Genomic DNA, 25,529 nt, shown 5'->3' on the forward strand with positions numbered 1-25,529 from the left:
TTGTTTTTTGTCAATAAAAAAATATTTTATTTTATTTTTATTTATTTTATTATTGTATACGAATTAAGTAGAAGCCTTATTTTGAGGTGAACCTGTTACTAAGTGCCATTTGCACGATCGCAAATCGCCCGGGGTTAACCGGTTAAACCTGGAGTTACCATGGTTACCAGTACAATTTGACACTCAGTTAACGGTTTATGCGGTTAACCCCGGGTTAGTGGGATGATGCAATTGTCGCTAATAAGTATTATTAAGGTTCCGTCACACATGCGCGTTTTCCGGGCGGGGCTTGAGCGGGCGTGAATGTTTTATATGTAGAAGCGGCGCGCACTTAGATCCATTTTTTTAAATATAATAAACTTAAGCTTATAATACAGTTGGTACGAGTTCTACGAAATTGGCCTGAGAATAAATTGGCCTAAAAACAAAACAGGCAATATCTATTGTGGGCTGTGGGGCCTGTGGGCGACGTAATCTATGTTCGAGGCGACTTAAAAACTTCCCCGACGTCTATGAACTTCAGGAATGAACTTCAAGCTTTAGTTGCTACATTTTGGAAATATTCTTTGACTTCCTCACCTTTTTGGTAAAGTTAATCGACTGTGGGTATGACAAAATAAAACAGTAGAAACGATATAAGCCAGGATTAAGCTCGTTTCATTTGCAACATTAATTCGAAACATTTCTGGCTAATGTAATATAATGACAATTACAAAGTTGAAACCATTGACGTATTCAGGACGGGCCTTACAGGCAACATGGCTAAAATGTATATATTTCAGCGGTGTTACTCACGAATTCGATCGTGCAGTCTAACGCAACTATAGTTCGTTTTTTCAGCATTAGAAAGAACTTGAAACAAGGTAAGCGATTTTGACATGTGTTTTAATTGAAAAACACTTTTTAAAAATCAATAACTATTACTTATGAAAGCAGAAGACTATAAAAGATCGTATTAGATTACATATTTACCGTAACTTATTTTTAAAATGTGTTTTTCAATTAAAAGTCACATCAAGATTGTTTACCTTATTTCTAATGCTAAAAAAACGAAGTACCTATAGTTGCGACCAATCGTGCGCGTGATGCGTTGTAGCGGTGTCACACCGCTGTACTGGCCCCATTCATGCCCCGGGCATTCTTATTGCCCGTAAGGCCAATGAGATATACGTCAATAGTTGAAATGTTTTACAATTACCTACGTAAATCGTAATGGAGACATGATATATTTTGCTACTTAGTCAAACGTATCAGAAACTAAAAGATGCGTTTACCTAACTTACAAGTCTGCGCAAAATCTACTGTGATATAATCAATGTACCCAGGGTTCCAGGAAAGGTACAAAATGGCAAACTCGTGTCCAACTCGCGACACCGCTTCCTCGCAAAAATACAATATTTCGCCGTTCAAACTTCCGCCGGCCAAGTTTGATGAGTTCGACACACAGCCCGACACAAACTGACAACTTTCACAATAGCCGGCCTTTCAAAACTCGACTACAATTTACTTTTGTGTTTTTATTTCTGCCTACGTTAACCGGGTGTTTTGGACTTAGCTGTATTGATGTTGGGGATTGGTAGCGGAAATGTTAGTGACAGGCAACATGAATAGGTACCTAATATAGTCTGTATTTTTAGAATAGAATATAATACAATAGAAATCATTTATTCAGACAACACATCAATACAAACAACACATATTGCAAATACAAGGCAAAGATAAACAAATCAGTGGAAATAGAGATGTGAAGCCGAAATGGTCTCCACTCAGCAATGCAGCTGGCACGACTAGCGTGGCCAACGGCGCTGGTTTTCTGTGGAGCCAGTGGAGTGTGCGGGACAGCATGTTATATATGTTTTTAATCAGTTTTGCCAATGTGTAGGGAGCATTTAGTTGTCATTACTCCCAAGGGCATAATTAATTTTTAAGTAAATGAAATACTGCTGAAAGTAAGTTTTACTTTATTTTATGAAGACAGTTATTATTGTAAAATACTTTCGGCCAGTCAGCGTGTTTCACTACTACAATCAACCACAAAAAATACTTACTAAATGACAAATTCTCAGGAACATATCGGCAGCATTGATGTGATCGAATCGATAACTAAATATTATTAAATGAGTGGAATCCTCCATTTTCAATGTAAATAATTAAACCAGTAAATATTGTAAATATATGTAGTTTATTTAAAATTAAAATACATTGCAACTTAAGTTTGATAATGATAACATAAATAATCTTACAATTAATATAGCTATAATTATATCAGGGTATCGGTTCTCATGAATATAATTAATTTAATTAAAATATTAAATCTTAAAATTAATATGAATAAAATACATAATTTCAACAAGTGTATTCTTAATTAACGAGTAAACAAATTGTCAATTAATTCATGTTAAATACATAATCAATACTTCTACATATGTAGTAATCCGATAACACGCCTAACGTGATTCTCTAAGCGCTAGACATTATTTAACGATACTTTATTAAAGGCATCTTTTTTATTATACGTTATAATTATGTACCGTAAAAGTGCATGGCAAATTTATAAATGAACTCATTCATAATTTCTCAATGCCATTTCGCAGCTGACTGTACCTATAACTAAGGGCGTATGTTTAGAAAAAAATCTGGCCGACAATGTGAATAGTCAGTGATTAACTGTCAATACATATGAAGGGTACACGGAAAGAACATGTCTAGTATTTTTTTTTTTTTCAAAAATGAGATTTTAATCTCAAAATGTACAGCTTTCAATGAACTAGTTATTTGTTACAGCTTATGTTTCCTCTGTAATTATAAATATAACTCCTTTTTTTCTCACTTTAATTAAAAACTAAAGAATTATATGGATAATTATGTACATCACTCCTTTCAAACCGCGATAACTCAAAATGTTGTCAGAGTGACTAGACATGTTCTTTCCGTACAGTCGCCGTCAGATATATCGGAGCGGCCAAGGTACTCACAAATATCTGAGCACGCCTCTATTGTCAAGGCGTTAGACTGCTTGTTGTTGTTGTTGATGGCGACTGTATCCTTCCTATTGCAGCCTGCCTTTTAGAGCATAGTAGAGCTAGCCGATTTCCAGCCGCGATAGATGCTTTACAAATTAACTCTAGGGACTCTCCGCAGGGCAATAGAGCCTTAAACAGTGACCCCAACATGACCTAAGGCACTAGCCAGAGCTTTAAGGTGGGGTTTCATGTCGGCCTGTGATAGCCCGCGACGCGCCGCGATCACTTTGAATGCGTTCAGGTACTCCAATTCGGTGAATTGTGCGCCTTTCTCCCGAATAGATGCTATGATTTCCTGTTGATAAATGATTAGAGAAAATAAATTAGTATTAATACTAGTGGCTCTGTGAGCTGTAGACCTCGCGAGCAGAGCTTAAAACTGAATAAATGTTTGGCAAAAATATTTATTAAAATATAGGTATAGTACATGTAATATAAACAAAAAATTAAAAACTACATAAAGCTACAAACAAAAATTAAACGAATACGCTTAACCCGCGCTTGATAAATAAAAAAAAATACAAAAAGTTATGTAGCAGTATACAATTACTGGGGATGGAACCAGGGACCTGCCGATGCAAACAAAAAAAGCGAACGTTTGCAAAATACACCATTATAGTTCTTACTAAAGCTAACGAAATTTAGCTACTCATTCTCAAGTAAAAACTAAATATCTAAATACCGCCAAAACCAGCGATACAAATTTTCTGAATTTTTGGCCATTTAATCTATAAACATATCTCAAAAAGAAAAAACTCTTATGATACCGATACGACTATTTGTTTAGGCGGGAGCTATCACGACTCCGCCATTTTGAAAAATTTCCAAAAACCGGATCGACAAAAAAAATTTATTTAGTCATAGAATTCGGTCACAAAATTTCACGAAAATCGGTTAAGAATTGCGACCTGTAGAGGAGAACATCCGGACATACAAAAGCAAAATGCCCGAGTCAAAACGTACACCTTCGCTACGCTTCGGTCAATTAGGGGACGATTAAACACAAATTTACATTTAAAAAGAAGTGAAAGCGGGAAATTTAGCAATTTTGAAAAGTTTCCGTCGGCATATACCTACATAACATAACACACATTTGACTACTAGTCAAATCAGTCTCTTTTTTCGAAATGTCAAAACGATTTTGCTACTATGGAATTTATATGAAACACTAGCATGTGACGTCACAATCAAACTACCTACTCTTTATAATTTTATACGGGTTTTAAAATGGGAAATTGTGTCTAAAAATAGCTGCTGTCTACGTTATTCTATTAATCTTCTGGTACTTTATTTCATTCATGGTGTAAAATAATTTATTTTAAATACAGTCAAATACCCTACTGATTGTAAATCAGTCAAAACTCGAACGCCGGCATTCAAAGGTAGATCAATCCAACTTTGCATTCAGTGCACGCCTAAGAGTGGTATTCCACCTTTCCAATGCGTATTTGGGTGAATCAACTTTTAGAGTAGGAGGAGAAAAAAAGTTATCTCCCATACAAAAATCAGGGACACACCATTTTTGCCTTTTTCTACTGCGTTACCGTACAAAATGTAACTTTTATCTCATCAAGTTGTTAATTTATTGTGTTAATTAAATATTTACGTATCTAATAATGCCCGCGTAAACAAAAAAGTTAAAAAATCAACATGGTTTTTGAAAATCGATTTTTTTTGCTAGGAAGTCTAGGGACACGAAATCAGTGTTCTAAAAGTTGATTCACACATTTGCGTCTCACATTTAGCTTAGTGAGAGAGTCAGACACAATGCATAATGGACCAAGAAATTGGATAGGTGGAATATCACCCTGAGGCTGATGGTGATGGTTACAGCTAAACGGTACATGATTATGACGGATGATGATGATTAGAGCTAAACGGTACATGATTATGACTGATGATGATGATTACCTCAGGCTCAGGCATAGCGAGCAAGAGACGCGAATATTCGTGCGCTCGCTGCAAACCGGCGTGCGGCAGCGAGAGCGCCGCTAAGCAGTGCCTGAGCGTAGCGAGGGTTCCGCCCGCTAACTCCGCGTCCATGCACTGCCAGCGCCACACCACGCCCGCGGACATCATCTCACCGATGCCGTTGAAGATGTACTGTGAGAGAAATCATTCGTAAATTCAATGGCAATTAATTATCTCTACACTAAACCATATTTTTCACTAAAATAGGTTGATATTTCAAACTGCAAATAATTGAAATAGCTTGCCGTTTGCTGGTTGTCCAAGATCAGACAATATGGTGATTAGTTTTATATCGATATACGTTCAGACATTATCAGGCACTGTCAGGCAAAGTCGGATACTGTCAGAACAACAGATACTTTCACATAGTGTCAGATACTGCAACACAATGTTAGACACTTTTAGGCAATGTCAGATACTGTCAGACAATATCAGATAGTGTTAGTAGGTACTGACCGCCGCTCAAGCAAGTCAAGTGAAGTCAAGTCACGTTAAGTCGCAAGTGTCATTAGACAGTGTCAAACAATTTCAGACAGTGTTAAACAATATCAGACAATGTCAAACAATGTCAGACTGTGTCATACAATGTCAGACAGTGTCATACAATGTCAGACAGTGTCATACAATGTCAGACAGTGTCAAACAATGTCAGGCAGTGTCAGGCAGTGTCAAACAATGTCAGACAGTGTCATACAATGTCAGACAGTATCAAACAATGTCAGACAGTGTCAAACAATGTCACACATTGTCAAACAAGGTCGGACAGTATCATACAATGTCATAGTGTCAAACAATGACAGACAGTGTCAAACAATGTCACAGTGTCAAACAATGTCAGACAGTGTCAGACAATGTCAGTGTCAAACAATGTCATAGTGTCAAACAATGTCACACAGTTTCAAACAATGTCAGACAGTGTCAGACAATGTCAGACAGTGTCAAACAATGTCATAGTGTCAAACAATGTCACACAGTTTCAAACAAGGTCAGACAGTATCAAACAATGTCATAGTGTCAAACAATGTCAGTGTCTAACAATGTCAGACAGTGTCAGACAATGTCATAGTGTCAAACAATGTCACACAGTTTCAAACAAGGTCAGACAGTGTCAAGCAATGTCAGACAGTGTCAAACAATGTCAGAGAGCGTCAGTACTCACCGCCCTGCGGCCGGCCGCCATGACGTTGTGCGCGTGCTCGTGGAAGGCGAGCAGCGCGTGCGCGAGCCGGCCCGCGCCGCCCGCCTCGCCGTCGTCGCCGCCCGCCGGCTGCCCGAGGTAGTGGAAGCATTGGATTCGCATCTGACACAAAAAAAAACCGGCCAAGTGCGAGTCGGACTCGCGCACGGAGGGTTCCGCACCATCAACAAAAAACAAGCAAAAAAACGGTCACCCATCCAAGTACTGACCCCGCCCGACGTTGCTTAACTTCGGTCAAAAATCACGTTTGTTGTATGGGAGCCCCACTTAAATCTTTATTTTATTCTGTTTTTAGTATTTGTTGTTATAGCGGCAATAGAAATACATCATCTGTGAAAATTTCAACTGTCTAGATATCACGGTTCGTGAGATACAGCCTGGTGACAGACGGACGGACGGACGGACGGACGGACGGACGGACAGCGGAGTCTTAGTAATAGGGTCCCGTTTTTACCCTTTGGGTACGGAACCCTAAAAACAACGGGTTGCACTCAGGGAGTGCCGGCAGAAGTGAAAACTCAATCACTATTGCAAAATGTCTGCAGCACTATGTATAATTGAGGTTAACGCGATCTAGCGTTATTTCGTCGCATTACTTGAAACCCCTAAGCACATCACTGTTAGTACTCGAGTTATATTAATACCAGTTAGGGCGAAACTCACTAGATGGCATTTAAATCAATAAAGAAAAACTCAATGACATTGAAGTAACAGTTTTTCGATCAGATCGTGTCCGTTTTACGCCTTACGGTCACGTGACACCTGTTACGATGAGTTTATCATTTTTTTCCCCATCACAAAAGTGCACAGCGCCGCTAAAGAAGTTTTCACTTCAAAAACATGAAAATACACAACACAACGTCACAACGTCAGTTGCGCAACGTGGGCACAACGTCAGTTGTCAACGACATGCTAGGTCCACAGTCATGCTAGACCTTCAACCTCTAACGATGCTCTCAGAGAAATTAAGAGCACCGTTGAAGAGCTGAGACCTTAGGACCCTCCAACAGCTAGCTAGTGCGTCCCAAGCGCGGCTGGCCTTAAGGAGCGCTTGTGCGGTGCACTCCCATAAATAATCAAAATGTAATTATGCCACCTATTTAATATATTACTATTTAAGATCTATCGTAAAAAACTCAATACCAATTAAATAATAACCTTTATTCATTATAAGTTTATAGACAGCTCACCACTACCTACTCGGCGTAATTTCATAGAAATCAAAGGTAACGCGCGAAGCGGAGCGCTTTGGATTGCGCTCCTATGGAAAAAGATTTAGTACATTCGATCAATAGGAAATTCAATAAGAGCGAAAGAGAAGTTTCAACACAGCTCTGCACGTGAAACAAAACATTTTCTATGAGGCAACAGGCAAAATCGGTGCGGCGCTCCGAGCCCGGTTGACCTTGCGCGCGCATCCCGCGCGCCATGTTGATGTTGTTGTTGTCACTTGTTTCTAAACAGACCTTAGTCAATTTTAAAGACGGTAATGCAATTTTGGCTTTTTTTTTCATTATAAATAATGAAACAAGAGTTTAAACAGTGAAAGCACATAATTTGTTTATTGTGAGGTGTTTAAAAATTTATGAATTTAACGTGAGAATGTGAAAAAGTTTACAAAATCGAGTCGAGTTAAAATATGGACGACCTTGAACTTTCGTAACAATGTTAGTCAAAAACAAAAACTTATATATTTACTATTCAGATCAATATGCAAAAACACCGTGGTTGTGTTGTGTGAATGTGATAAAAGTAACTAATTTTGTTTTTCGTGTTACTTAAAGGTCTTAAAGTACCTACTATATGTATGTTGTGGAAACTTTGCGACGGTTAATTGAATGTGTAGGTTTAGTTTTTAGGGTTCCGTAGCCAAATGGCAAAAAACGGAACCCTTATAGATTCGTCATGTCTGTCTGTCTGTCTGTCCGTCTGTCTGTCCGTCCGTATGTCACAGCCACTTTTCTCGGAAACTATAAGAACTATACTGTTGAAACTTGGTAAGTAGATGTATTCTGTAAACCGCATTAAGATTTTCACACAAAAATAGAAAAAAAAACAATAAATTTTTGGGGTTCCCCATACTTCGAACTGAAACTCAAAAAATTTTTTTTCATCAAGCCCATACGTGTGGGGTATCTATGGATAGGTCTTCAAAAATGATATTGAGGTTTCTAATATCATTTTTTTCTAAACTGAATAGTTTGCGCGAGAGACACTTCCAAAGTGGTAAAATGTGTGTCCCCCCCCCCTGTAACTTCTAAAATAAGAGTATGATAAAAGTAAAAAAAATATATGATGTACGTTACCATGTAAACTTCCACCGAAAATTGGTTTGAACGAGATCTAGTAAGTAGTTTTTTTTATACGTCATAAATCGCCTAAATACGGAACCCTTCATGGGCGAGTCCGACTCGCACTTGGCCGCTTTTGTTTTTTATTGTGAGTGAACACCCATAATACATAGCTACCAGCCGCCGCTGGTGCGTCCCTGGGTCCAAATTACGCACATAACTACACGAAGCCCTACACTTGGCGAGGGAGACAAGCCTATAGAGGAACGTTTTCTTCGACGGAAGAACATGAATTCACGATCCTCAATATTAAGGAAACGTTTGATAATGATCAATAGACTCCGTACGTCAGTTCTTTGCACGACGTCGATCAATACTGTTTCCTTTCGTCACCAGTCTGGAATGTAGCTGGTGTGACATGTCCGTTCCTTTCTTTGTGCGATCTTTTTACCTCCAGACCAGCTATCATGGTCGCATTTTATCACCTGTCATGCTATGCGTCACTTTCGCACTTACATATTTGTTAGAACGTGATAGCCATGGTGACAAATGACAAAGAGCCGGCCATCTTAGCCCTCCAGGTGAGCATTTACCTCCAGATGTAGAAACAGCAGGCATTTATGAGAGATCTCGTCAAAGATGGCGGCCGCGGCAGATATGTCTTCGCGCAGCTTGTCGGTCAACCGGACGCCGCCAGATGGCGCCGTGAGCAGCCCCGGCAGCGACCGGATGTTGGTGGCCAGCCAGTCCTAAAACACATGTAAGGTTTAGTAGTTTTACATACAAGTGGTCTTATTATGCATATGATACGTCTAAATTTGAATATGGCGTTCAATTCTGGGGTAAGAGCCAGGAGCTTAAAATAACTTAATAATTTATAACAATTACGAATACCGACGAAAAACTTCTTTCGAGTATTTTCATACCGGAAAGTGTTTTATGTGTGTTGTGACACATGTCAGTTACGCGTCTTATTGCTACTTTTGAGCTGTGTAATTATTAGTAACGTCAGAGACTCGTTGCATGTTAAAACGTCGTCAGAACATCGTGAAGATAATAGCCAGCGATCTCGACGACGCGAGGTCGTCGAAAGTATTGATGTCTCCGACTATTTTGTCATTTTCGCTACTGTCGCACCTATGTCGAGTTTTTAGCCTTTGACTTACGCCTTTGCCGATTTTCGGCATCCGCCTTACCATGGACTCGCAGAGCAACGCCAGGTCGCCTAAAGCGTTGATGTCCCCGACGATTTCGCGACGAGACACGGCGCCGTCCCCGAGACTCGAGCCCAGGATTTCGGCCTCGCGTTCGTACGCCTGTTTCAGATCCTGACGAAAAATTCAAAGCATGGTTTTGAGTGAGTGGTCTATACTAGATCATTGTATTTTTAATGCAAGGCTTAAAGCGTTTCTTTTAAGGAAGTCCTATTATTCCGTCCAGGACTTTATTAATGATAATAATCTTTATTGACTAAACCTACAACATCTTGACTTAATATTTCAATAATTATTCTGACATACCATAATCTGTAAATATTATTAAGTTTGTAAATAATTGTTATAGTTGCATGATATTATTTAAGTTTTATTATTTATTTATTTTTAATTTTAATTATAATTATAATTTATATTCATATACAATGTAAATTGTGACTGAATAAATGAAATGAAATGAGGAACGAGCGTTCGTGCTAGCACGTCTAATATGGCCATAAAGTGCGTGTTACATTTCGGGAACTAATTTTTAGGGTTCCGTACCCAAAGGGTAAAAACGGGACCCTATTACTAAGACTCCGCTGTCCGTCCGTCCGTCCGTCCGTCCGTCCGTCCGTCCGTCCATCCGTCCATCCGTCTGTCACCAGGCTTGTATCTCACGAACCGTGATAGCTAGACAGTTGAAATTTTCACAGATGATGTATTTCTGTTGCCGCTATAACAACAAATACTAAAAACAGAATAACATAAAGATTTAAGTGGAGCTCCCATACAACAAACGTGATTTTTACCGAAGTTAAGCAACGTCGGGCGGGGTCAGTACTTGGATGGGTGACCGTTTTTTTGCTTGTTTTGCACTATTTTTTGTTGATGGTGCGGAACCCTCCGTGCGCGAGTCCGACTCGCACTTGGCCGGTTTTCACATACCTGCTCGTTTTTACTGGCGGAATTCGGGTCCACAACGGCTTGCCAGTTAGGCAGCGTCTGCAGGAACCGAACAATGTCGTCATCAGCCAGCCATTTGGCCGCCCGACACGGCGCGGCGGGCTGCAGGCGCTGGTGCGCGGCTCTCGCGTGCGCGGCGAGCGCGGCGAGCGCGGCGGGCAGCGCGCGCAGGGCGTGCCCGGCGCCGCACGCGCCGCAGCGCCGCGCCGCGTGCGCGCAGTGCGCCACCGCCGCCCAGCCCGCCGCGCAGCACGAGAACACCAGCCGGTGGCTAAGTTATCAATTCATTTTGATCATAGAGAAAAAAATACATAAGAGTGCTCACTCCATACGTCAGTTTTAGTACCAAAAAGACTATTAGCATCTAGCATCGAGTAGCGGAACTATCAGTACGGCTACTTGACAATAGATGTAGCACCGACCGGAAAGTCTTATGCTGTTGAGATAAGACTTTCCGGTCGGTGCTACATCTATTGTCAAGTAGCAGTACTGATAGTTCCGCTACTCGATGCTAGATGTAGACACTGAAATTAATAGTCTGAACTGATGTATGGAGTGAGCACTCTTGTCTTAATATATTTCTCTATGGTTTTGATGTAGATATTTTTTTAATATCTCCCGGATCTTCCCAGGAGATACTTATATCACGAGCCTTTAGGGCAGGGGTCGGCAACCTTTTAGCAACCGAGGGCCACATAGTAGTTGACGCGGGCCGTACTTTGTTAATATTTATGACTTTATCAGACATTATCGTTTGTCAATATTATATACAACATAGCCAGGGAGGCTCGCGGGCCGCAAGTGACAGGTTCATGGGCCGCATGCGGCCCGCGGGCCGCAGGTTGCCGACCGCTGCTTTAGGGGAATGAAAAAAAAATACGACTGAAAATTAAACGTCGATTTTGACGAAAAACACACGGTTTAAGACATTTGCCGGAGAGTGGAAAATAAAATTTTGTTACGTAAATTTTAGACTACGGCCATAAACTAATCTGTGAAACCTACAGAAACCTATGAAGCCACAAAAAATATTAAATTGAAAATAGTACACTCGTAAAGTGAATATATAAACATAGGAATGTAGATATGTTTTAATGAGAAATGGTCCTAGTTGTTAAGTAATAAACCTTAAGAGAAAAAAAAATTACAATACTTGTTTAATCCATACCTATTTCTATAATGATCTAAAACTTTGTAGTTAAAAGCCACAAAACAAGCTGATTTTATTTTGCATAATAAATAAATAAAAAAACATACATATGTTCTGTTATTACGAAAATCAGTCACGGCACGCTTAGTTTTGACTATGTTTGTAGCCGAAGCACTATATTTTCTTTCAAATACCATGATCCGAATGATTATGCAATGAAAATGATACATATTGATCACTATTACTCACTTCTTCAATAACCGGAGAAGTCTGACATCGTTCGTGGCAAGAAAGGACAAGCGCATACATTATGTACAACATAACTTATTTCCCGATATATCCAACACAATGTCATTTTCGAATAGAATGTGAAGAATGTTTTAAAGTTAAACATTCCGAATATTTCTCGCAGAATTTATTTTAAGTCTGAGGAAATAATACTTTATTTCTGATTAATTGAACTGTAAAGAAGTAACAGACAAACAAACATACAAATACTTATTCAATTATAATTAATAAAAAACTTATTTAATTACACAAACGGGTCTACCGCGATATAGTTTCATTGTTTTAACCTTAAATTCCGACGTTTCAGATGAGTTGCACCAGCTGTGGTCACGGAAAGACTAAGAAGGATTTAAGGTAAAAACAATGAAACTGTATCACGGTAGACCCGTTTGTGTAATTATATATGTGTACAAAACGCGAAAGTTTAAAGTGTTATAATAATACACTTACTTAGCGCTCGGTGGTTCCGGCGGTGCTCGCTCGCGCCACGCGGCAGCCTTCATAGCGACCTCGATAGAAGCCCTCGCCTCGCTCGCGAGCCGCTCGCTCTCCCCGGACCGTACGTAGTCCGTGATGAATGCTCGCAGCGAACATTCGCCGCCACTGTTAATAAAAATTTCGTGTTGACAACGAATCGTGAAATTTGGGAGGGATAGTCCTGGAAAGATTCCTTATACTAAATTTCATGGATTTTTGTTAGAACAATAAAAAGTTAATAAACAGAAAATTCTTATGGCTAACCACATGTATGGCGCCGTTACACAGTTTGCTGAATACGCCGCTGAAAGCCCGCCACTAAAGCTTTGGATTCCTCCGAAAACGGTGCCGTCATATGACGGCCGTCATATAGCGGCCGTCTTTACGGTGGCGACATCTGGAAAGTACCACGGCGTCATAACACACCGTCATCCACCAAGGTCAAAGCGGCAAATTTGAAAAATGTAGGCGCGATGGGATAACGTTCCATAGAAAATTTTAATTTCGCGCCTTTTCCTACTGACAAGATTTGCTTGATCATCTATAATTTACTTGGAGGATGAAATATCATCAGAAGAGGAAAATAATCGTAGTACGGAATCATTTATTCAAATCTCGTGTCATTTATTCAAAATGGCGTCACCGCTATCTAATAAAACGTTCACGAAACTATCGACACCGTCATGACGGCCGTCATCTTACGTTACGTTGACAATCAACGTAACGTAACGCCGTCTAGGAAACCGCGCCATCTTGTTTACATAGACAACGTTCTAGTGACGTCAGTCAACGCTATATAGCGGCCGTAATATGACGGCACCGTTTTCGGAGGAATCAAAAGCTTAAGGGTGCACCAAGCATTGCTCACTCCGCGATTTCGTCGCGTCGCTACAAGTACCTACAAGTACATGCGGCCCACACCAGGCGTGGCTCACTCCGCGATTTCGTCGTTTTGCTACAGGTAGCTAAAAGTACATCTGTTCCGCCCCAATTTTGGGGAAAGCCATAAGCCGCGCGTGGCGCTGTCGCCACCTAGCGGCCATATCTGTGCTGATCGTAACAGACACGTTTTGTTAGAGAGTGAGTCTTCTGTACTTAGTACTATTATTTATTCTGTGCCCACACCAAATTTGGTGTCTAGCCATAGAAGTTGCCGCGCACCGCTACGGAACGGCTGCGCCAACTAGCGCCAACTAGCGGTCATATATGTCGTAATAGACGCGATTAGAGAGTGAATCTTCTGTACCTAGTACTATTATTTATTCTGTGGGTGTACCTTAACGTTGACATTTCACCATAAATATCCACGCAGCCAAAGCGCTTTGTCTCTCTGTCACTCTTCCACATTAGTGTGACAGTTCGCTACGTAGTGTTAGCGATTGGCATGTTGTCTACGGGGCCTGTTCACGCACGCTCCGTATTTGAATGCTGTCAAGTATAGTTGTGTGAGTGCACTCACACGACGGGCTCGATGTCGTGCGTGAGCTTGTGCAGGGTGGGCAGCAGCACGTGCAGCAGCGCGGGCTCCGGCCGGCACACCAGCGGGTACCGCCGCGCCGCCGCGCTAGGGACCGGCACCACGCCCACTGCGACATAAACAAATTATACTTATTATACTGACACACACCCAAGTTGTCAGTAGAAAGATTAAAATTGTCTATGGAAAGTCAACTATCCGCGCCTACATTTTTTAAATTTTGCCGCCTTTTTCTACTAGCAAGGTCGATGTGCCAGAGTAGTACATTTGCGTTTGCGAATATTTTGCGAAAGGTTCGATTCTCGGGCTTATTATAGTACCGACGAGACGACCTCCTATGACCGAGGAAATAGGGTATTTGACCACTAGTCAAATCAGGATCTTTTTTCGAACTGTCAAAACGATTTGTCACTATGGAATTTATATGAAACTACACAATGACGCCACGGTCGAGTTACCTACTCTTTAGGTCTATACGATTTAATAATAACTTCAGTCTGCGTTTCTCAATTAATGTTCTGGTGCTTTATTTCATGCATGGTGTGAAGTCATTTATTTTAAATGTATACTGTCAGCATCCCTGTTGTGTTACCATTTAGCTTGAAAAGTTTCTCGCGCCGCTGCGGTCGCTTTTTGGCGAAGTAATCTGCGATGCGAAGTTCGCTGTGGGTATCCGAAGCGCTGGTGGAACGAGCGGCGGCGAGAGTCACGCTCTCTATTTGGAGGTAGTCTGTCAGTAGCAGTTGGAGCTGACAACAAATCAAACAATCACTCACAATAATTATAACGGGTGTTTTTTTAGAGGTTTGGTTTTTAAATTGGCATAACTGTTTCTAGTGATTGTCAATTTAACACATGGCGGGATATTTGTGGTCAGTACGTTTTGCAATTTTCAAAATGAATAGACTTACTCCAGAACAGCGATTGCAAATTGTGCAAATTTATTTTGAAAATAAAAATCACCATCAATTTATTGCGGGAAACCTTCGATGAGCGCATAATTTCCCGTAATGGACCTGTGAACTGGCCTCCACGATCGTGTGATCTGGTGTGTGACCTATGGATTACTTTCTTTGGGGATATGTGAAATCACAGGTCTACGCAGATAACGTTGGACCACTTAGAAGCCAACATTCGCCGCGTTATTGCCAATAAACGGCCCCAGTTGCTCGAAAAAGTGGTCGAAAATTGGACTTCCCGATTACGCTTCATTCGAGCCAGCCGTGGCGCCCATATGCCCGAAATCAATTTTAAGAACTTGGCATAAGAATATCTTTTAAATAAAACCAATACCATTATAATAAAATTTATTTTTACGTCTTTTATTTAATTTTGAATTTGAATACCTTTAAAAAAAACACCCTTTTGTATTTTTCCGCAGAGGAACACAGAACTGCGCTCCAAAACATAGTATAAGATACACATCTTAGGGTGTAAAGAACGCTATGCTTGAGTGGACTGTCTCACCCGGAAAGATACAGTTGTCATCAGATATATCAAAGCGGCCGAGGTGCTCAAACATATCTAAACACACACTCTAACGCCTTGACAAGATATTTGTTCAGATATTTGTGAGCACCTTGCCCGCTTCGATATATCTGATGGCGACTGAGTGGGACCCACGGAACACCAAAGAATCCAAAAATGGCTGCCGGTATAAAAAACATACCTAAAACGAGATGGCTGGATGAAAAAATATTTATTTAACATAAGCAGGATGACTGGGAATGGTGGGAAACTACAAACAATAGAGTTGAGGAAAAGAGGGGAGGAATTTGCCTGGCAGAGACGCTAAATTAAGGGGCCCACAGATGACCAGTTCGCCGGACGATATCTGCCTGTCAGTTGTTCGGAACTGTCACCTTTTGCGTTTAACTGACAGGCTGATATCGTCCGGCGAACTGGTAATCTGTGGCCCCCTTTAGGCTGATATGGCTGGTATAGACAATACTCACGACTTGTTGAACGGCGCTCCAGTAGTGTATCTCGGTGTGGAGACACGAGTCTGAGATCTTATGCTTCTGTAACGCGGCCCGCCACAGTTGGAGCAGTCTTTAACAAATGGAATTTTCCTACATAATGTATAACGTCCGGAACCTCCGGATACATTTCCTAATATCAAAAGATATTTATTACACATTTTGTGCTGAATAGCCACAATAATAATCATCATCTTCCTCGCGTTGTCCCGGCATTTTTGCCACGGCTCATGGGAGCCTGGGGCCCGCTTGGCAACTAATCCCAGTAATTGGCGTGGGCACTAGTTTTTATATATTTTATCTATATATATAAACGTGAAAGACTGACTGTTCTGACTGACTGACTTAAATCAACGCACAGCCCAAACCGCTGGGACTAGAAAGTCCAAATTTGGCAAGTAGGTTCCTTATAAGGTCTAGGGGTCCACTAAGAAAGGATTTTTCAAAATTCATCCCCTAAAGGGGTGAAATGGAGGTCCAAAATTAAAAAACTCTCCTGTGCGGGCAAAAGCTATATTAAATAGCCACAATAATAATAAGTTCTTAAAATATTACCTATAATATACCAAACAGGTACCTTTTATTCCTCACTGCACACGCTCTAAACTGCTCCACCAGCGCGTTGACGAGTCGTAACGGTTTCGAGTTCTCGACCACCTCGTCCGGCGCGTCCGGCGCGTCCGGCGCGTCCGGCGCGTCCGGCGCGTCCGGCACGTCCGTTATGTCCGGCTCCACGTCCCCGTCTTCGATTATCCGGCGGGACACGGATTCGATCACGGTTAGGAGCTCATCTTGGATCTGGACTTTGAATTTCTGCAACAATATGAAAGCCGGCGTAAAGATAGTCAAAGTCATAATATTCAATTCCTCAATTTAGTCCAGACTAGCGACCCGCCCCGGCTTTGCACGGGTTAACAAATTATACATATACCTTCCTCTTGAATCACTCTATCTATTAAAACAACCGCATCAAAATCCGTTGCGTAGTTTTAAAGATCCATACAGACAGACAGACAGCGGGAAGCGACATTGTTTTATACTATGTAGTGATAAGGTTCAAAATCCTACCTCAGTGACTTCTTTGAGCTGGTTCTTCTAGCGATATCATGATGGTAGATTCAAATGTTTTCCTTCCTCGCTGAGCAAATACTGACTTAATACTAAAGAGGTAAGGTTCAAAATGTTACTTCAGTAACTTCCTTCAGCTGGTTCAAGACTATTAGCGTTTCTAGCGATCATGACAGTTGTTTCAAACGTTTTGTGTTCCTCTCTGAGCAAATACTGACTTAATACTAAAGAGATAAGGTTCCAAATCGTACCTCAGTGGCTTCTTTGAACTGGTTCAAGACTCGTAGAGCTTCTAACGAAATCTACGATAAAATGACGGTAGTTTCAAATGTTTGTGTTCCTCTCTGAGCCAATACTGACTTAACCTCCTAAGGCCCAGCCATACTAACGAAACATCCAAAATTTGCCACTGAAATTTGAACATACGTTGTAGGAAATAGAGTTGATTTTGCGTTGTTTGAAAATTGAACGAATCAAAGCAAAAGCGACTCTGTTCCAATTGAACATGGTTTCAATTACATCGTACTGAATAGGTACTATAGGTAGGACCTTGGGCCTTAGGAGGTTAATACTAAAGAGGTAATGTTGGTTTTAACAGTTGTTTCCAACGTTTTGTGTTTTTCTCTGAGCAAATACTGACTTAATACCAAAGAGATAAGGTTCAAAGTCGTACCTCAGTGGCTTCTTTGAGCTGGTTCAAGACTCCCAGGGCTTTTAACGATATCATGACGGTAGTCTCAAACGTCTTATCTTCCTCGGTGAGTGACGCCTCGAACTCAGGCGTTATGTCTTGAAGGTACGCGTCGGTAACATCTTCGCTCTTTGTCAGCTCTGTCAACAAATATGATTAATGTATAAAATCTTTATTCTTTAGCAATAAAATCGACTTCATAAAAGAGTTTAATAGGGAAGGCTGGTGTAAGCTAACTTAGCCAACTGTAGATAAGTGATATACAGTCAAAAGGGTTTTTTGAACAAGAATTTCCCCATAACTTAATTATTTGTTAGCCTGTTGTGTCTGATGAGACGCCGCACTAAAGTGTCATTCGGGTGAATCAACTTTTTCTTGTCACTGGCTGCCATGGTTACGTTCTCCTGGGTCACTCTTTAAAACCTGATTTTTAAGCATTTAAATTCACCAAACACGCTTTTTTGTGATACTTATAAACCCTTTCCATTGAGGGTCGTCTACCAAGCGTGTCAGAAGAAGGTGGTGTACAATGTCTTCTAACAAACTATGCTACTATTGTCTCTTGGCTGACCGGACAGAATAACAACAAGAAATAGTTGATCCACGCATTCAATAGAACTTGCTACCTATGTAAACAAACCGCCATACTAAAATTGACACTGAATGTTAAATTACTAATAGTAACTTTTGCTTACATAGTTAGCAAGTTCTATTGAATGACACTTTATGTTTGGTGTCCACTGAGTAGTTTTCTTGACCCATTTTAATTTTGTTGTAATGTTGTTATTGTTATCAATGATATCAAGCAGTAGACGTAAAAAATATTAGATTAGTTCATGTTCATTATTTAAGCCTTTTATTTTTCCTTAAATAGTTTGCATAATAAAAGTTTTCTATTATTATTGTTGTTTATTTTACTATATTAAGGACCCCTGTCGGGTATAGGCCTCCTCCATATCTTTCCACCTTTCTCGGTCTTTAGCCTTGATTAGCCAATTTTCTCCAGCTGTGGCTATGATATTCCTGGACCATCTTGTTATGGGTTTTCCCGCCTTCCTTTTGCCATGGGGTCCTGGCCACTTTGTGACTTTGTTGGTCCATCTGTCATCTGTCAATCTTCCTATGTGGCCGGCCCATCTCCACTTCTGTTTCAGCGCAAACTCGAGTGCATCTATGATGTTTGTTTGGGATCGGATGTACTTGCTGTTAAGTTCATGTTCATACAAGGTTGTATTACCTGCCAAAAGGAGCGCTGTTCGGCGTCGCGACGACATTCGGCGTGTGAGCGGCGCCGCTTCGCCGTACAATGCCGATGACAAGCGCCTTAGAATCACCGTCACCAGCTCGTGCTTCTTTTCCTGCGTAAACAATGTACAAAAAATGTTAACAATGCAGCTCGATGATGAAAATTAATTTGCTTTAAATAATGCTGAGGCGGTCATGAAAGGACAAGAATTAAAACTCGTTTTACTTCAGGATTCTACATCGAGACATCGTTTGCGCGACGCAGGAATTATCGCGGCCGTTACAGCACCACCTAGCGGCTATCGGTGAAACCGTGTTGAGACTGTTGAGCGCGCTGACATACGACAAAGTGGTGGCAGCCGCGTTAAGCTAAACGCAGAAAGTCAAAAACTCTCACACGTATTTAACAACAAAACCATTCAGACTAGTTAAGGATTCTACGCCAACACTTAGCGCGACGCAGGAATCGTCGCGACCGGTACAGCGCCACCTAGAGGTCGTTAGTGTGACTACCTCGAGATGCGCCCTCGTGGTGTTGAGCGCGCTGACGTGCGACAGCGTGGTTGCAGACGTGTCAAGAGCGGAGCGTAGAGAATGCGCGCATGCGAGGACGAGCCCGCGCGAGAGGTGATCGCGGATATCGCGCTCGGAGACTACCACACGTTCGCTGCAAAAAAAAAAAAAAAAAAAAAAAAAAAAGACGTTTATTCAAAGAGTTTGAACATAGGTACAAAATAAAAGTACACAATAATGCTTACAAACTAATTGAAAGGGAAGGTGGCTCAGCTAATGTCTGTGCCAAAAGACTACGGTGAAAAAAGGTGAATGTTCGGCTCGTTTACCTAATGCAAGCATACAATTTTATAGCAAGAGAAAAAATCCTCTAAGCGCCCCCAAAACAAAACTTGCCAAGTCAAATTAAAGATTCTAAATAGAAATTAATGATAGGCCTTTTTACAGGCTGGACGACTAGAGGGTATAAGGTAAACTACTAGTGCTCGACATGCTAATGCCCAATTGATGACACCCTGCTGTCACCTTTATTGACAATGACTAAGTTGCAAGATGACATGTACTGGGACTGCGTCGAGCACCAGTATGTTTACCTTAAGTAAAGTAAGAATTAATATGGTTGTATTTCATAGTAAAGGTTCAGTTTAATGGTGGGCTTGATTCCTGGGCTTCACTTCATTAAAGCAATTTTATTTTTCTTTGTGCTTAGTACAATTCTACACAATCTACACATCATAGCAAGCATATTCATATCCATATTCTTTATTTGTATTGATCATACATTGTCACAGCCGCGTTATTTACATTATTATATACAATGGGTATGTCGGAAATATAATATACAATTAAAATTAGATATCATTGTAAATTTTAGAAAAATGAACATAATTAAATTGTCAATAGAGTAGCTATACCCCGTTCCAATATGTCAGGAATAATAATACTTGCTTCCATTTAACATTAATTAGCCTTCCATGAATTCCTTGACCGAATAAAATGCCTTTTGGATCAGGAAACACTTGAGTTTTCTTATAAAAATGAGATCTGAGCCAATATCCTTTATATCAGATGGTAACCTGGTAACCATAATAAAGTATATTGCTTGTCGACAATAATTTGCCCATGTCTGTTCTGAAGGTCTTCCTTATGCTTCTTCTACACAACTTACATGATGGTGAGCATGTGCAGCGCGTGGTGGTGTGTCCTGGCGTCCTGCCACAGGCGCCGCAGCTCGTCGCGCCGCACGCGCAGCAAGCTGCGGCATGCGGTCAGCCGAGCTGTGGCTGCGTCAGTGTGCTGACCCCAGCTTGCTAAGGCTGCTTGGACACTGCTGAATTTCTGAGGGATTTAAAGTAGGACTTAGAAACTGTGACTTTACATTTTAAAATGTATTATTACTATTGTATAATGAAGCAAGCAGATAATTGCTTACATAATCATTCATATTACCTGTATCCAGCAAACATCAAGACAATTTAAGTAAGTAGACAACCTCCCGATTATCTGACACTCAGCCTTAAAACTTGCACCTTAGTTTAAAATTTTATGGCCCTGCCATGATGGCCAATTGGAGTAGTTTTTACCATTATTTATTATTATTATTATTTAAGCTTAATTTGTTCTACAGTCAGGATTGTTATATTATTTTATTAACTTTGTTTTGGGGCTGACTGCAGATCCCATCTGCTGGGTGAAAGCCTCCTCACGTTTTTACCATTAGGTGTGTTCAATTAGCCATCATAAACATATCTGAATTCTGAGTATGAAAGTCTGCAGTTGAGTGACCCTACAACTATAACTTGTACTAGTTTACTTTACTTTGTTGTAGTAAATCATAATAAAAACTAGTATTTTTTACCTGCATAACTTCCATGATTTCCTGTGCATGTTCTGCAACCAGCTCGTCCAATCTCGCGTCGCTCTTTTTATACTCCTTCTCTAGTTTAGCACGTTCTTTTTCTCGCTGCTCGTTGGTCTCACTCGCCGATAAAGTGCGAATAACAGACATTAAAAGTCCACTCTGTAAGCAAAGTGATGATGTTATACAGTACTAATTTTTCGCAAAAAGTATGAAGGATATTCCTCGTATTACCGTTTCTCTTCCTTGTTTCACCCCTCTGGGGGGTTTTGTAGGTGGTGGTGACGACATTTTCCCCTTAGCAAAATAACTTTTAAACAAAAATTATGAAAAATCGAAATAATATTTTCACTACGCCCCGTTGAGATGCAATAATGGTGACGTTGACGTTTAGCGAGTCAATTTTCCTATTCTGTTTGATTGCTGTAATTTTTTTTACCAATAACAAAACCACGGAGGGTCTACCGCGTAAAATGAAAATATACTTGGTCAACCAGATCTTGACAGTAGAAAAAGGCGGAAAATTTGAAAAATGTAGGCGCGAAAGGATATCGTCCCATAGGAAATTTGAATTTCGCGCTTTTTTTTACTGACAATGCATATTTGAGCGATAATAAAGTAAAGACGCAGGTACAGAAATTTTGATTATCGTTTTCGCGACTCAATATTTTATGTGGTCATTCAAAAGTGTATTTTTCTTTTAAAATCCGGAAAGACTTTCATCCATATCTCAAATAGCTGGATATGTCAAAAAATAGTTGTCAACCATTTGTGAGTTGTAAACAAAACTTAATTAATAATAATAACAAAACTTAGTTAATATTTATTTAGATGACTTTTGCATTCCACATTCAAGTTAGCTAATGCCTATATAACAACGCCACGTAAGATCGACTAGTAAACTGAATAAACATGTGGAGGAGAAACATAACTCATCTGAAGACATTTAGTGCTTTTGCATGCAAACAGACAGTAATCAACACAAGAAAGTTTACTTTACATCCTTTAGCAGCGCAATGCACAGTCAAAACTCAACCGTTGCTAAACATTGGAGCCTCGAGCGTTCGTCACAGCAGTCAGAGAAGTGCACCGCTTACAGACCAATTTAACGTTGAAGACAGTTCTACGGAAAATGTTAACTCGTTTACTTATAGGACTCACACATGTGGGGAACTAAGAGCTTGTAATACAGGCGAAAAAGTATCTTTGTGTGGCTGGGTACAGTATTTACGTCTGTCAAAGTTTCTTCTGCTACGAGACGCCTATGGAATTGTACAGTGTACTGTTGGCCCTGAGAATATAGACTTTTCTAACATACCACTCGAGTCTGTAGTTAAAATACATGGCGAAGTAACTCGAAGACCACAAAATGCAGTCAATTCTGAAATGTCAACTGGTGAGATTGAGGTTATAATTGATAGGTTAGAAGTTTTAAACATGGCCGAGAACCTTCCGTTTAATTTAAGAGAATATCAGAAGCCTAAGGAGCAGATAAGGATGCAACACCGCTACATTGACTTACGATTTCCAGAAATGCAACATATTCTAAGATTGAGATCTCAGATGCTCCACAGTATGAGACGATTTCTTGTTGAACAGCACGGATTTGTTGAAGTAGAGACACCTACACTGTTTTGTCAGACCCCTGGAGGAGCAAGGGAGTTTGTGGTTCCAACACATCATGCGGGATTGTTTTATTCCTTAGTACAAAGTCCGCAGCAGTTTAAACAAATGTTGATGTCAGGAGGCGTTGACCGGTACTTCCAAATAGCCAGGTGCTATAGGGACGAGACTACACGGCCGGATAGACAACCTGAGTTCACTCAATTAGATATAGAAATGTCCTTTACTAATCTAGATGGAGTTTTATCTATGATTGAATCATTGCTCGTTGACACATTTCCAAAACTTTTACAAGAACCACCTTTTAGAAGAATGACATACAAATATGCATTGGAAAATTATGGCACAGATAAACCTAACGTTCAATATGACTTAAAATTAAAAAATATAAAAGATATATTTCCAGAAAAAGCTAATGATTCAGATTTTTCTGCCTATGCTTTACCTTACCCTGTAGCATTAGGAAAAGTCACAACAAAAACTAAAGAACAAATAAAGCAAATAGCTAAGAAATATAATGTCAAAGTGGTATTGGACCATGATATTCATAAGGCATTTAATAAAGAATTTGATGGAAAACTGAAAAGTATTATTGGTAATGAAAATGCATCCATCATTTCAATAGGGGACTTAGAAAACGCCTGCAGCTGCTTAGGAGAAATTCGACTAATAATTGCTTCTTTACTACAATCTAAAAATTTACTAAAACTCAAGAACAGTACTGAAATATTTTGGCTAGTGGATTTCCCATTATTTACTAAAGGAAAGAATGGTTTAGAAACATGTCACCACCCCTTTACCTCACCACATCCCGAGGACATACATCTACTGGATTCTGATCCATTGAGCGTCAGATCATTAGCATATGATTTAGTCATGAATGGAAATGAAATTGGAGGAGGTTCAGTGAGAGTCCACAATGTGAGATTACAAGAGAAATTGTTGAAGATGTTGGGAATGGATGCCGGGAAATTGAGACACTTCCTGAATGCCTTGCAAAGTGGGTGTCCCCCACACGCCGGGATCGCTCTAGGCATAGACAGGCTGGTGTCTATTGTGTGTAACACGGGATCCATTCGTGATGTTATAGCCTTCCCTAAGACTCATGAAGGAAAAGATCCATTGTCAGGTGCACCTAATGCCATTTCAGATGAGGACAAAGAATACTACCATATAGTTAGTAAATAACAATAAACAAATATTTATTTTATTAGTTTTAGCAACCATTTGTATCCATTAAAAAATTACCATATAAGTAAATTATGTTTTTAAGTCCAATTAATAATCTTTTGTGTCAAACACTCGATTTTAAGGAACTTTAAGAATTTGGTATGCCTTGGGTTAGGAACTCCCCAGATAATCACTAGCATTTATTTTCGAGTTGACGTCATTCAGCATTACTTAATTTCAAGGTTAATACCATACAAACACGCAAATTAAAGTAATTAACACATGCGAGTTTGATGACAGGATAAATGTTCAAGGAAAAAACAAACCGGCTGCAGTAGCATCGTCCTCACAATTAAGTGACAATTTTAAACCGTATTGCAAAGACATAAGGTCTACCAATGATCAGTTAATTTAAAGAGTGTTACTGTGAGTACAGTCGGTACCCTAGGTACCTAAGTATCCACTTTTCTGAACAGGTCGTAGTGCGACCGATTAGGTATAATACCAATAAAATCCACAGATGATAATAGTACAGTCATATCACGCTCCGTGATTGTTACGCCATTTAGGGTTCTAGCTAAATTAGATATTCCATAGCGTAAGTATGGAACAACCAATTTAGCTAGGACCCTAACAATGGTGTAACAATCCCGTGTGGTGACTATACCTTCCTATTATTCAAGCACTACGGTTGAAAATTTTAACTCATAGTTAACTCGAATAATGAGCTCTTATCATGACTGGACAACCTCCGGAACTCGCACGCCCAGTACCTACCTATAAGGGGCATTCCCTAGAAAAACTGCAAAAAAGGCGGGTGACATTAAAAACAACTCTATTCCAAGGTCATACGGCCTTGTAAGCATGCAATTTATATTCATTTATTTTATAACACTCTGCTAAAGTTTGTTTTTGTATACCTAAGTAGGATAATTGGGTAAGGAAATACCTAACACCAGCAGCAGTAGAATATCGGTCGTCGTGCATTATGGACGGTTACATTTTGTTTTTAGTTGTTGCTGGATTAAGTTTTTGTGGGACTAATCCTTTAGATGGTGGGAACAGTGAAACAGGTACGATTTTGTTCAAATATACTTAACATTTGGGAACATTATTTAATTAGGTAGGTACTACACAGCTAGATCGACCTATTAACCCCGCCCGGCTAGCTCTGAACTAAACAATCTAGCTTGTAGGTACTATGCGTACCTACTAAGTAGCATTAGCCGACTAGGTGACGGTAAGTTCGTACACCTGACTACCGTTGATTATTATCTACTCTTTTCTTCTGGGGAACCTACTTCCGCATCTTACCTATAACTTTCTTTCAGTAACACAATGCATTGGT

General features: G+C 40.1%; 2 protein-coding genes across 2 annotated transcripts; one reads left to right on the forward strand and one right to left on the reverse strand.

Moving 5' to 3' along the window:
- Nucleotides 1-3,151: 3,151 nt before the first annotated feature.
- LOC134650001 (exocyst complex component 4) lies at nucleotides 3,152-21,753 on the reverse strand. The gene is made up of 17 exons (XM_063504815.1): nucleotides 21,623-21,753; nucleotides 21,389-21,550; nucleotides 20,699-20,868; nucleotides 19,531-19,684; nucleotides 19,010-19,130; nucleotides 17,755-17,912; nucleotides 16,591-16,826; nucleotides 15,990-16,086; nucleotides 14,627-14,783; nucleotides 14,017-14,143; nucleotides 12,531-12,683; nucleotides 10,625-10,913; nucleotides 9,680-9,811; nucleotides 9,077-9,232; nucleotides 6,154-6,294; nucleotides 4,935-5,126; nucleotides 3,152-3,318 (listed from the first exon to the last, which is right to left on the reverse strand). Exons 1-17 carry the CDS (start codon nucleotides 21,677-21,679, stop codon nucleotides 3,154-3,156), a joined length of 2,667 nt encoding a protein of 888 aa, XP_063360885.1. The 5' UTR covers nucleotides 21,680-21,753; the 3' UTR covers nucleotides 3,152-3,153.
- A 457-nt stretch (nucleotides 21,754-22,210) lies between these two features.
- Nucleotides 22,211-24,214, forward strand: LOC134650000 (aspartate--tRNA ligase, mitochondrial). The gene has a single exon (XM_063504813.1). It carries the CDS (start codon nucleotides 22,301-22,303, stop codon nucleotides 24,197-24,199), a length of 1,899 nt encoding a protein of 632 aa, XP_063360883.1. The 5' UTR covers nucleotides 22,211-22,300; the 3' UTR covers nucleotides 24,200-24,214.
- The last annotated feature ends 1,315 nt before the right edge of the window (nucleotides 24,215-25,529 follow it).

The sequence above is a fragment of the Cydia amplana genome, chromosome 8 (genome assembly GCF_948474715.1).
Source record: "Cydia amplana chromosome 8, ilCydAmpl1.1, whole genome shotgun sequence".
Lineage (NCBI taxonomy): Eukaryota > Metazoa > Arthropoda > Insecta > Lepidoptera > Tortricidae > Cydia > Cydia amplana.

Coding starts and splice junctions, on each gene's coding strand:
- LOC134650001 (XM_063504815.1), bottom strand. CDS start 21,679: ATGTCGTCACCACCACCTACAAAACCCCCCAGAGGGGTGAAACAAGGA. Junction 9,812..10,624: donor CCGCCAGTAAAAACGAGCAG/GTATGTGAAAAC, acceptor ATTTTTCGTCAG/GATCTGAAACAGGCGTACGA. Junction 3,319..4,934: donor TCGCTATGCCTGAGCCTGAG/GTAATCATCATC, acceptor ATTTATCAACAG/GAAATCATAGCATCTATTCG.
- LOC134650000 (XM_063504813.1), top strand. CDS start 22,301: ATGTGGAGGAGAAACATAACTCATCTGAAGACATTTAGTGCTTTTGCA.